Source organism: Bombus terrestris, chromosome 3 (assembly GCF_910591885.1).
Source record: "Bombus terrestris chromosome 3, iyBomTerr1.2, whole genome shotgun sequence".
NCBI lineage: Eukaryota > Metazoa > Arthropoda > Insecta > Hymenoptera > Apidae > Bombus > Bombus terrestris.
In genome coordinates, this window is record NC_063271.1 from 6,975,340 (window position 1) to 6,988,678 (window position 13,339).

General features: G+C 43.6%; 2 protein-coding genes and 1 long non-coding RNA gene across 8 annotated transcripts in view; 2 read left to right on the forward strand and 1 right to left on the reverse strand.

Moving 5' to 3' along the window:
- Positions 1–1,352, forward strand: part of LOC100651871 (daf-12-interacting protein 1) — a 9,238-nt gene extending 7,886 nt beyond the window's left edge. For all 5 annotated transcript variants that reach the window (XM_048414620.1, XM_012320491.3, XM_048414622.1 and 2 more), the window contains one exon: positions 278–1,352. In XM_048414620.1, the coding sequence (XP_048270577.1) occupies positions 278–569 (292 nt within the window). In that variant the 3' untranslated portion in view covers positions 570–1,352. The remainder of the gene's footprint in view (positions 1–277) is intronic.
- On the forward strand, positions 1,183–6,750 carry LOC100651671 (putative inorganic phosphate cotransporter). Of its 2 annotated transcripts, XM_003394071.4 has the most exons (8): positions 1,187–1,570; positions 3,575–3,840; positions 3,925–4,170; positions 4,305–4,389; positions 4,978–5,195; positions 5,259–5,408; positions 5,480–5,612; positions 6,215–6,750. In XM_003394071.4, exons 1-8 carry the CDS (start codon positions 1,546–1,548, stop codon positions 6,658–6,660), a joined length of 1,569 nt encoding a protein of 522 aa, XP_003394119.2. In that variant the 5' UTR covers positions 1,187–1,545; the 3' UTR covers positions 6,661–6,750. The 2 variants fall into 2 exon arrangements, with proteins under 2 accessions (XP_020724259.2, XP_003394119.2); XM_020868600.2 differs by having other exon boundaries at positions 1,183–1,570; positions 4,978–5,408.
- LOC105667126 overlaps positions 6,498–13,339 on the reverse strand; it is a 16,318-nt gene continuing 9,476 nt past the window's right edge. The window contains exons 4-5 of the long non-coding RNA XR_007227770.1: positions 6,749–6,846; positions 6,498–6,655 (exon numbers count right to left, since the gene is read on the reverse strand). This is a non-coding gene — a long non-coding RNA (uncharacterized LOC105667126). The remainder of the gene's footprint in view (positions 6,656–6,748; positions 6,847–13,339) is intronic.

The window sequence follows — 13,339 nt, forward strand, 5'->3', positions numbered from 1 at the left end:
ATTCTGGATTTTTATGCTTTTACAGGAAATTTAAAAGTGCAAAAATGCACAAAATGAGTGTGATATAAAGCAGAAGCATATAAACGTACCTACATTACCATACGTATTTAGTAAGCAAGACAAATTTCTGCTTAGGCTCTATTCCTTCGTGTGCCTTTACGTGTCTTTATAAAAATATGAATTTCCACGAATAAATATCTACGGTCTACCGATAACGATAGTAATAGTATTAGCACTGCGATACACGTTGATAACGCGCGTTTCTTCTTGTTAACAGACTGAACCAAGTGTGCGCGACGCCAACAGCCAAAGTAGATGCAGTGGCGACGCCGACGCCAACGCCGACGCCGACATCGAGGAGGGATATTTCGCCTTCGTCTATCTCATCGCGCACTACCCACCGACACGAAGAGAAACCGGACGTCGAGGAGAAGAAGCCTGCCGACGCGAACTCCTCGCATCAAGGATCGCACGGGACGCAGGCAAACGAAACAGACGACGACGCTCAAATTATTCCGTGGCGAGCACAGCTTAGGAAGACCTCCAGCAAACTCAATATTTTGGATTAATCGTCCAAATTTCTTTCACTGGTCGATTCAACGCGCCTGGTGGTCGCGTGTGATAAAAACGGGTAGTGTCGATCGCGCGGCCATCGAACGCGCTTCACGGAACACGCTGTTTGTTTGTATGTACATAGAATCGAGTAAAGTTTATATCGAGAAATTCCTTAAAAAACACGTTCGAACAACTGATTTTGCGTTTGTCCCTTCGAAAAACTTCCCTCGATCTTCCCAAAAGAGATTCGTAAAAAGAAAATGAGAACGGAGAAAAAGAGATCAGTTCGAGTTCGTTTCATAATTCGAGATATTGAATCCTATAGGTACACGTGACTGAGAATAGAGGTGAGAGGTATGGATATTGCATTGTCACAGATACGTGTTTGTGCGTACTCGCGATGATAACGACCACCACCGTCCAGTCAGCGCCAGAGGCAAATCGTGCAGCAGTAGAGGTACTACTACTTGCACAGTCACGAATAGAAATAGAAATAGGAATACTAATACGAGTAGTGATGGACGTTTACAGACATATCGCTATATACCCAGTCCGTTGAAGCAATTTGTACGCTGTCGTAACGTCATCATTGGCACGCTGTAGGACCACCGCGCTATTCCATCAACGCGATTCCGTTGCCAGCAACACGTCGATGTTCGTCTATACTTCGTTCTCGGGCCGAACATTTCTCCCGCGTCGCTAGTTTCGGGTCTTCCTTTCTCGTAGCTTCGTCTCCCTCCGCGACTATTTCACGCGCGTCTCGCCCTTTTCTCTTGGCCGTTTCCAAATTCTATCAACGTTTCGAAAAAACCGCGTGATTCCTTTCCTTGCGTTGCAAGAATTACCGGACGTTTTTGCCTAATCCTTTCCACTCGTTCTTCCTTTCTTAACCCTGTTTTACGCCTTTCCTAATCGGAATCGACGATCGAGGAGCGCAACTAGCGATAAATTCTCCTCCGCTAGCTACGATCGACTTCTAACGCATCCAGGATGGCTTTGAACCACAAGATCCTAGGTAAGCGATCCTTGCATTTACCGTCCGCGTATACATCGCTGATCGTAAGTATTAGGACATCTATTCGTTACATTCATTGAGAGTTTCTAAAGTTACAAACAACGAGAACGAAACCACGAATTTATATCGTTGTAAAACCTCGTAGAAAATTCTCCTCGATAAGAACAACGAAAAGTATTTGGTTCGAACTATAGATCGGCTGATGTTCTAATACTTATGGGTCGACAGTGTATCGCGAAAACCAACCTTCGGATTAACGCTCGTTCAAAGAATACAGTTCGCTAAACTCGCGACTTATCCGCTACACACGATGACACGCGCGTTCATCCGAATCGAACTTGGAACTTTCGAATCGAATTGAAACGAATCAAAGGTCGAGCGAGTATTATACGCTGAACGCCGACATGCGCTTCTTACCGCAACGAAGATCGCGACACAAACCGCCCGCGCACTGTGCCAGCCAACGCGAATATAAATAGCAGCCGGAAGCAACTGTGAAGTTCTGGGTGAAGGTCGCCGTCAATCCTCAAACGCGCCAAAAAACTTCCAAATTCGAGTACCGAAACGATACCGCGTGTCGTTTAGATTTTAAACGCGTTGTTAACACGTTGATTGCCATGCAAATACGGTGGCTACGAAAAATATTGGCAGGTCATTGTATTCATTCATTCAGCCATTGTATTATAACATTTACATACTGATTAATTACTATTCGAGTATATTCGATCTCGTATCATTTAGTAGCATACTTCGTATGACTACAAAACTTTGATATCGCGCAAATGAAATGTAGAATCTGCTACAAAAAAAAAAAAATCGCTTCATTGAAAGATAAAGATATGTGCCAATACTTTTTAGCCACTGTATGTATATTTTGTCATGAAAACCGCGATAGATCGAGATACATTATATCATAACTAGACTACAGGTTTTCCTGCATTTACGATGAATTTAAATTTGCATGTATTCAGAGAATGTGTATAACATTCGAATATAAAACATCCAAACTGGATTACTCGTCATAACTTTCAGTGAACGAAACAAATTACCGAATAGGTTTCAATTTCTTTAGTTCTCTTCATAGGTATCCACAATCTAATCGTAACATTTAATTCTTGCAAAATAGTACATTGCGTTTGCACCCTTTTTCCGACGATGTTATCTACATCATTCGTATCGTTGAATATTTCTCTTTAATAATGAATAAAAGGGGGCCTCAACTGCAATGGCCCTGTCCTTGAGATATATTGTAGAGGGGAAGGGCCTGAGTAACATACACTTGGTTCGTTAGGTTAGATCTTTTGAGGGATCTAACGTAGCTAGCCACCCATGGAATGTAACCCAACCTAAGCTTATCTAACAATACCTTACCACAATTAAGTTCGCAATCAAACGCATATGCAATTTCATTTTTGACCACTTATATCTAAGTAAATACATTCTAGCAAGTATCATTGCCTTCGTGTCATAATATTTGAATCACGATCGTCCCACGGCTCGAATAAAGTTCCGAAATTCAACAAAATTATGGTTGAAGCCTCCTTGCGCGTGTAATTGGTCATTTTTTCTAGTCCATGAAATTCGTGTCATTTTAATGATTTTACAAAATGTTTAGTAAAACGTAGCTCACCAGCAGCCATCGTGTCAGTCAACGTGTTAATAAGAACGATTAATTCCTGAATCAATGGAATCTGAACGTACTTATCGAGAATTCACGGGTACCGCGCAGTTTTCGTTTAACCTCGATCTGTCCGATCGAGTTATTTAGCGGCGCAACGAATTGAAATCGGCCTGCTCTATGTAGTACAGGGTCGAATCGCTACCGACGGTGCCAATTGATTTCAAAAAATTGATGCAAGTGGATACGCGCGTGTCAAACGCGTGCGGCTCGATCAATCGTTGGTCCTATTTCGTTTAACGACCTCGTTGTCCACCTATTGTACGTTCCTGCTCGCAGCTCGACGAATGCATTCCCGATGAGACCCTTGCCGCTCGTGCTTTCAGATTCGCTGACGTGTAGACAAGTGTTAAACATCATGGTGATCCTTGGTTTCATGCTAAACTATATGCTACGCGTCAACATGACGATCGCCATAGTATCGATGGTGATTCCGAGCAACGATACTTGGCGGTTGAACGATTCGAGTAAATCTGCCACGACCGAGTACTTCGATCGTGGAATCGCGGTAAACGTTACCTTGCTCGATAATGGAACAGCGACGATCGCCCCTAATCCCGCTACAGCTTCGTTCCCCTATGCGCCTGCACACGTACGTTACAGTTTATCCTTCGAAGGCTTTATCGTTCTTCTTTCATCCGTTCGATACGATCAAGATTTCCGCTCTGCTTCTCAGGAGGAAACGAATCGAACCAGATATCCGTGGAACGAGTACCAAGTGAATCTCGTGTTGGGTAGCTTTTTCTGGGGCTACATATGCACAGAGTTGCCAGGTGGCCGTCTCGCTGAAGTAGTAGGACCTAAAAGAGTGTTTGGATACAGTATGATGGTATCTAGCGCTATTACGTTATTAACACCTCTGTCGGCGACTTATGGCTACATCGCTGTCGTCGCATTAAGAGCGGTGCTAGGATTCATGTTGGTGAGCTTTTCAATTTTAACTGGTTGCTCTTACCGATCTAGAGATCGGGAAATAGATTTCCCTATTCCATCTTGTAATGGCGTTTTTCTTTGTTGGCCTACGCCGTGTAATCGATTTCCCACATACATATGCAGGGAGCTACTTGGCCTGCCATGCAGCCGATGACCGCAAGGTGGATACCGCCAGCGGAACGCAGTAAATTCGTCTCGAATATGATGGGTAAGTAAATGACTTGTGAGTACAGGGGCGTAGCAAAAACGTTTAAATATAAAGAGGGGTACGGAAAATAATTCTGCAACACAAATTGTATCTGACAAGAAGAGTGAATAAATATAATACAGTGGCTGCAAAAAATATTTGTACGTTTCCTTATTTTCTACTGAAGCATCTTTTTGTTGAGTAGGTATATTTCATTTTCGCGTGATCAAATAGTGCCTGCTTGTAGGCATATGTAAGTATTACTAAATGACACAAAATCTTCACTGGAACTAATTAAACACTGCGAAATCACTTGGAATTAATTACTTGGCACATGAATGCTGTAATAAATACAACGGTGTGCAAATATGTGCACATAGTGCAGCCACTGTATATAGTCCGGAATAGGTGGCTGTTAGCAACATGATGAAAAATATCCAGTAGAGAAGTTACTAATATGTGCGTATACACATATACAAATTGGCAAACTTTAAACTTCCTTTTTGCTCGCTACCGTAGGTAGCCCATCCGCGCCGGGTACAGAGATAAAGAAAGGAAGAAAGAAAGAAAGAAAATTTCTTTGAACGTCGCGTGTCTATCGTGTTTTAGCTTCGTCGCTCGGAGCGGCGATAACTATGCCGATTTGTGGATTTCTAATCGCTTACCTCGGTTGGGAATCCGTGTTCTACGTAACCGGAGCGATAGGCCTCGTATGGAGCGTAGCTTGGTTTTTCTTAATATTCGATTCTCCTAGACAACATCCGAGAATCACGATCGAGGAACGCCAATATATCGAAGACTCGATCGGTTCTACTTCCACGACAAAGGTACGATCGAAGAGTACATATGCGTCTAATTCGATACGTTATCTCTCTGTTTTTGGTTTGCAGCGGTTGCCCGTTCCGTGGAAATCCATCTTTCTCTCGACTCCCGTTTGGGCTATCGTGCTGACTCACTCGTGTAACGTGTTCGGTTACTTTACCGTTGTCAATCAACTACCAACTTACATGAAGTACATCTTAAATTTCAACATCAAAGAGGTACGTACTAACGCTTACCTTAGAAACGATCATTTTCTTCTATTTACTCCACCGCGTTCCTTTCTCCATAGAACGGATTATTATCCTCCCTGCCGTACCTTGGCAAATACATCTTTGCCGTTACAACATCGTCTGTGGCTGACTATTTGTTCAAGACAAAGAAATTGTCGGTAACGGCTATTCGAAAGATCTTCACTAGCTTCGGTAAGCGTAGAATTTTGGTCTAACGTTTTGGATTAACGTTGCTGCGTTCCGCAAATTTTGATGATTAAAAATATTCAGATTTTTCAGCATAGAATTTAAACGAGGAATCATATGTACCGATAAGAAATTTTTCATATTCTGTTCAGACATGAGTTATTTTTTAACATTAGAGAAACAGAAATGAATGGAAATTGGCGGAAAAAACGCGGCAAGGTTAATCTGCCGTAAGATTACATCGACGTAACGATATTCGTTTTATTAGCGAATTATGAGCTCACTGTCTCTCCCATTTCCTATCACCTTCATAATTTTCTTTGAACAATTCTGATGATTTTTATCAGGTAGATACATTCTTCAATTATTATCATAATCTGCCTCAAGTATCATTACTATATCTGATATATCAATCGATAATAGTCAATAGTAAGTATAATGGTGATAATATCAATAGTAATCGATATCTGTTCCGAGTTTAATTAAGGATTATATAAATCAAAATATTTTTTTTATTACGTATTAAAATTTTGTTCGTACTCATAATTCGCGACGCTTAAGTTTCGATATTCTGCAACTCTTCTCATATTAGTTTCGCTTGTTCGCAGCCGTGTTAAGTCCAGGATTATTGATGATCGTGCAAGCAAATTACGGATACGATCGCATTACGTCCGTATCGATTTTCACTATTGCTCTGACGATCAACGGTGCAGTGACAGCTGGATATCTGGGGAACAGTTTAGACATTGCACCCAACTTTTCAGGCACTATTTTCGGCATGATGAACACGCTCGGTTCCCTAGGCGGATTTCTAAGCAGTTACATGGTCGGCTCGTTAACCTACAAAAATCAAACCTATTCAGGATGGAGTATCGTTTTTTGGATATTAGGGTGGATTTATTGTCTTGGCGCACTCACGTTTACCATTTTTGGTAGCGGTCAGTTACAACCGTGGAACAATCCCGAGAAGAAACAAGTACGAAAACAAAGCAACGTAATCACCATCGATCATCCGCAGGAATTCGTTTCGCTAGACGAAAAGACTGTTCCTTGACGAAATAATTGAAAAATAAAACTACAATTTCAACTCAAATGTATGATAACGTAAGATTTACTATGCTTTCATAAACAAAACGTATTACCATTGTGATTGTTATTAAATCCTGCATCGATCTCCGATATTCCGAAAAAACGTTTGGGCAGAGACGAGCTGCGGCGGTTAGTGACAGAATCTGAAACACTTCGAATCGCTTCGAATCTGTATCATACATGTGGCGACAAATTTGAATGACTTCGAACACGCTTCGAAACTTAAAAAGACATCTGTCAAGACCTTTGAGAATTTTAAGGTTGCGATTCGAATTTTCCCCGTACGTACAGATTCATCCCATCGATAAATACAGCATTTTGTGCTTTCAATTTGATATTCCGAAACCCTACAACCGAAAAAATAGGCAAAACCTGACGCCGACGCTGCAACGTAATTCTGATTATCTTTCATCGGTTCATTCGTATGGCACTTATTAACGATCGGTAAAAGAGACCTCTGCATCCTTCTGTGAATCTGTCCTAAGTTCGAATAATCTATCCTCCGAAGAGAATTTCATTTCCTCCTGCCAATAGTTCGCATCGAAGAACAGTTCGATGGATTATTATCTTAGCGCGTTTCGATCCACCGTTTAATCGTAAACGAAATCGCCGTAGCGATTCAACGTAACGTAGCGATCGGATAAGTCATACGATTCGATAAAATGTGATATATCGTATAAGATGAAGAAAGAACGATGCTATGGGATGGTGCGCCACTGCGTGTCAGCAATTTGAAAATAGGTAGGCGGGTCGAGGAACGAAGGAAGCACGAATGTATCGGCGAGCCGCGCCGCGGCGACCAGGCGGCGGCGAGGCGGCGCATCCGCGTCGCGATGACCGGCGTATAGGCGCCGCGCGTTGCGGTGGTGCTCGCCGTGACGCGTGGCGCTGCGGCGCTCTGCCGATGTACCAGGAACACAGTCGATCCAAGAGTTCATTCGCGCCTTCTCTTTCGCCCCAACTTTCCTCTTAATTTTAATTTATTCGTCGCAGTTTATCTCGCGCTGAATAGCGCCCGAAACTCGCGATTTCTTTCCTGGTTAAGCCTTTTATCGCTTTTACGCTTTCAAGTAATTTTACGCGTTTTAAACGCCACAGAAACCAAAATGAACGAGCGACGAATCATCGGAAACGCTCAACTTTTCCGTTACGTACCGATTATCAACGATACGTTATGGAACATCCGGTCCCTGGCGAGAAGGTCAAAGGGTAACGACAAAATAACGATTCGTCGATCGACGAACGGGCAAATACGTAACGATTAATCGAATATGCGCGTGCAAAGTAGCTGTATAACGTTAAAGCAGACGCCACGTAAGTACAGTGACTCGCGCATGTATTCGAACGCTCACGACAGAAAATATTTCTGAATACATTACGTGCATTTTACGAAGCTTTGTGAAACCCTAGCTCCGTAATGAGATACGTCTATGGTCGTTGCAATGGTAAAGTTTAAAAGCAGTGCAAAAATACACATAGAAGCTACGAGATATATTTGCAAATATACGCTTAGTGAAAAACTAGTATACGACGTAAATATTACTTTCAAACATACGATTAGTGCAAAAGATGATCTCGCAAGATATTCTAGTTCGTTATTAATATATGCGGCGAATAATTGTCTGTCCAAAAATACTTTTGTAAGCTTCTAGAAAATATCTTGTAATTTCTACGTGCATCTAAAATTTTATCAATCCATATAATCACGATAGCCATGTCTCGTTACGAGACTAACGAACGAGATTTCAAAAAGTTTTTGTATAACATACGCGTAAAAAGTCTCTACGTGTTTCGGCGTGTGTTTCGCGAGCCGCTGTAAATCATCGTACCAGTCAAGGAAAAAGTACAACGTACGTAAAAAACAACGTAGTGGCCGGACATATGTACTTAAGACGAAGGCGGTAGAATGCCAAGCATTCGCGGACTGCGCTACCGAATTCAATTGCTATGTCAGAAAGAAGAGGAGATCAGAAGAGAAACGGAGGTAAAGCCGTGGTGAAGTTTGCCGCGCGGGACCGCCCGCCCGACAAATCGTTTACCAGGCGAGCAGACGAGTCGACTGGTCGTCGTCCGAAGGGGCACCTTCCTTCGCCGGATACTTGCCTACTCCGTTGTGATTAACTAAGGTTTAATCAGCTTTATAAGCTAAACTTTTGTCAACATGCACGCGCACGTATGATAATCCGGGCGGATATCTTCGCAGTGCTCGATTATCGAAAACATTCTGATTCGCGTCCGCAACGATGGATCGTCGCCACGAATACGCACAGCGGCGTTTCCGATCGCTCGCGCCTTTACCATCGAGCGTCGCGTCCTGTGACGTCGAACGACGTCGCGTGGCGTCGCGTCAATTCGACGCGAGTTTACGCTTACTTATAGAGCCGTCGATCGAGCGGGCGACTCGAGTTTTATATGCGTTCCTGATCACGGTATTCGCGGCGCGTCGGACACGCTTTCCGCGCGACTTCAAATTTCACGAGGATCAACGGTGACCACGATTGCAGAAACTTTCGTTTGAACCGAAGAAACATCGGCGTACACTCGCGGTCTCGTCACGTTCGATTTTCATTGCTCGACCGAACGACCGATCGGGCTGTATATCGAATATGAAGGCACCGTGTGTGTAAATTTTTCGAGGTATAATCGACTTGGGATGATTTCGCATTGAACATAGAAACGTAAGGAGAAAACGGTCCTAGCCGATTATTAAGGCTTCTTCTGGTAATAACGCGTTGGAAAGGAACGGTTGCACGCACCGATCTTGCCCAGGAACGCCGATGCCCTCGAGTAGCAGCGAAACGATTCTCAGCGCGGCAAACTGCCTTCCTGCCGCCCCCGACTCATGGGAACGTCCTCGGGGCGATGCGGGAACCAACGTTCAACGCCTCCTCTCTTCCAACGTGATTTTACTTTCGGCCTGCCTTTTATCTCCTTCCGTCTTTCTGGCCTCCGTCTCTGTCTGCTTCTCGATCGTGCAATCGATGACACAGCGCTACGCGACGCGGCGCCGCGGCGCTCCGTTCGAGTCTATCGCAGGAAGCGGAAAACGCGACAAAAACTTGGTACTTGTGGTCGATCAGACGCGAAAGGAGTAGTCGATCAGACGCGAAAGAAGAAGTAACTGGCGGAGACCTGACTCGGAAGCAAGGAGCATGTGGACACGCGAATCACGAGAAACCGATCGATCGTGCAACGAGAAGACGAGATGGCGATTGAGAGAGAACCGGTAGCCCAGACGGGGAGAGAAAGAGAGAGAGTGTGTGTGTGTGGTGCGGGATGGGGCCGTTGATGGGAAGAGGAAAAAGAAAAGGGGCGAAGATGAGCGGCACGTATGCCAAGCATGCGGGTGAGAAACACCCGAGGCGGCTGACCGGCCGATCCGCCCACGTTTAAGGTGCGCATCGACGTTGCGAACCGTACCGAACCGAGCCGAACCCAATCAGACCGGACCACACCGTTCTGCACGGCATCTCACACTCTGCCATCCGGATTCGCCCCGCGGCACACCAACGACCGTGGTAAAACGGTTGGCTGCATCCTCCTTCGAATCCGCGCCGAGCCAAGCGCCGAGTTGACGTCCTCCGTTGCGAACCACCACAGAGAACAGATTGTCTTTCTCCCTCTTTCTCTTTCTTTTTCTCTCTCTTCGCTCAGCACGCGATTCGAGGAACTTAGAAATCGAACGCCCCCGCGGGCACACGCCACCGTCACGCGAGCACCGTTCGTTCCTCTGCTTGGAAAATAACTCCATTCGAATCGCGGTCATTTTCCATTTACCCGAAACGAAACGTTTGCGTTATCGAAAATGATAATGTAAATGGTGGATAGTAAAGATTATACGGGAGCGCTATCCCATACTTAATATACACCAAGGAATAAGGTAAAAATGTCTTCGTACGGTCGAATACTTTGGTTTGCGAGTAACGATCAAGTATGATTAAAGAAAACGTTCTGTTAAATTTTTAGTTCGGCGATCGTTCACGAGCTATCGTGTAGATACCCAACGCGAGTGAACATCGTAAGCGTATGATCGAGAATCGAGAAACAATGGGTTTGAAACTATTCGAAGAATTCTTGGTATTTTCGAGCGAGCGCAGAACTCGATGTTAAACCGTGCAGTGATGTGTACCACAACGCGAATATTTTCTTTAATCGTTGATAACTCGAATACCGAGAAACCTACGTACAACGTATGTCCATAAGACAACTTTTACTTATCTCAGAAGGTGTAGATTCGTCCCCTGAACCACGAACATGCGTTTATGACTCACGTTGTGCGTTTTTAAGCGCCAACATCGACGGAGTAAAGTACTTACGAAGCAGCGAGCTACTTCGATAAAGTGTCGTCGCGGCCAACAAGGACAAAATAGCTCGGCCAAGTAATTATCGCGGAACGAAGTATACGAAGCTCGCGTGCTCGAACACCTTCCGGTTTCGGGGCACCCTTACACATTCACCAGCCAGGCAGGTTCGACCTGCAGCTCGCGCCCACCTGTCGTAACGCTTGTCTCTGAAATTTCCTCGTTCGAAGCGACCGCGACGCGTCCGTTGTTCGAGGCTTGGTCAGAAATTTGCACCTGACGAAGCGACACGGACACCCAACTTCCTCCGAGTTTCAGATCGATCGACGATAGCGACGCGACACGCTTAGAACAGGCGCGAATCGAAATCAAACCATCGCTCTCGATTTCGTCGATCGCACCGCGCGTAGCAGAGCTTTCTCGATACCTTTCAGAAATTTATGTTTCCGCTTCATCTTCCCCGTTTCCGGATCGATAGGAGAAGATCGGGTGTTGCTCGAAGCTCGTGTTTGGAACCTCTTCCTTTTACATTATTTATCAACGATACGAGTATCAACCTCGAGTATGTTTTTTTATTCTAAATTTCTACTACACGTGTCGATTTTTCTCATCTCGAGACTTTTTCTAGCGTTATTGCTACTCTTCTACCTGTGCGATTGATTCAGAACGACCTTGACAGACTTTATGTTTGATGTAATTTTAATGAGACGTCTTTTGATTCGTGTAAATGAAAAGGTAGGAGAGAAAAGATGATAAAATGAATGTACGATAGATCTTAAGTGGAAACAATTATGCGAAACGATGTAATATATACTAGGATAAAGATTGGAATATAAGATAGCATAAGCGATGGATCTAATACAATGTCATTGTTAACTGGAAGTCATCCTAAGCGCAAGGACTATAGCAACGAGGAAAAATAAAAATAAACATATTTTTATCTAAATGCGATTCAATGAGTTTTAATCACAGGAGAAATAATCACCTATATTTAATTATGCGAAGAAGCGCTTAATACCTTGAGCAATGTTAAGAATCTTCTTCGTCCGACCTTATTTTTACAACACGCCATAAAAGCTTCAGAATCTCGTATCGAGATATTGAGGATGTCCAACAGAAATTCTTAAAATTTGCTGCCACACATCGTGCTTCCTCTATACCATTTAATTCCCACAATTACGATGATATTGTTAGGAATTCGAATCTTCAAATTCTACGTCGACAGGCGAATTATACGCGATGTCAAAATATAAAATTAGTCTCCATAAATTTACTCTTCGAAAGAATGCGGAATTGCTCGCTGTTAAACTCTGAGCTTATTATATAATAAATATCGATATAATATAATCGATACGCGTGTCTAGTCGATCTATGAAATCTCTAAGATTCCTCTAACATAGATTTCATAACTTTTCTATCTGAATTTATAATTTTAATCAAAACTTCCTGATCGTTACTCATCACTCTTGTCTTTCTTATTATCATACGTTTCACTATATTACCTGTACTTTTCCTACCTCTTCCCTATCCCCTCTTTTCTACTGATGGAATTTTTCTATCCTACGTAACTGTCCATAAACAAATAAATAAATAATACACTCTGCCACGAAAATGAGATAAATTTCGCGGCATGGTAACACCTGACAAGCAAGTCTGAGTTGCAGCAATTCGTTCCACGAGAAGGTGAGTCGCGCGATCGTTGCCTGCGACACGGCCACCCTTTCACGATCACCTGCTCTTTCGGTGTACGCAATTTTATAGCGCCTCCCGTTCACCGCTCGCGCCAAGAAAAAACTACAAAAGCTATCGAACGCGCACTCGCTCGAACAACATGCTCCGTTCGACTCTGAAACCAATTAAGACTTCCGATAATGTCGGTCGCGCATCTGCGTGCGGTATTCACCTTCCCCATGCCGTTCCCCTTTCGAGAATTCACGCGTACTCGCCATTCTACGCGCGAAACGGTGCCGCACGAACCTTTTAAAGAAGAACAAACTAGTTAAGGCGCGTTTAGACGTGCAAGAACATACGGCGAGAGCAACAGCATTCGTTTAACATAAACAGTGATCGAGAATTCCGTACGCAAACATATTTACGACAATGGCATTTTTCGCACATTCTTAGAGAATTCTTGGAACATTCGGATGTGACATTTTCCAGCTTATCTTTGAATAGTAAATTTAGCTTAGTTCGCGGATCTTAAACAAATCTTGAAGTGTGAAAATTAACTTTTTTATCGAATTATCTCTAAAAACGATCCTTGTTATACGTAGAATATAGTTGGGAAATGGCACGTCACCGGTTTCTTCTCGTCGTTTAAATTAAACATTGGCAAGAACGCTC

Coding starts and splice junctions, on each gene's coding strand:
- LOC100651671 (XM_020868600.2), top strand. CDS start 1,546: ATGGCTTTGAACCACAAGATCCTAG. Junction 4,390..4,977: donor ATTCGTCTCGAATATGATGG/GTAAGTAAATGA, acceptor ATCGTGTTTTAG/CTTCGTCGCTCGGAGCGGCG. Junction 5,613..6,214: donor AAAGATCTTCACTAGCTTCG/GTAAGCGTAGAA, acceptor GCTTGTTCGCAG/CCGTGTTAAGTCCAGGATTA.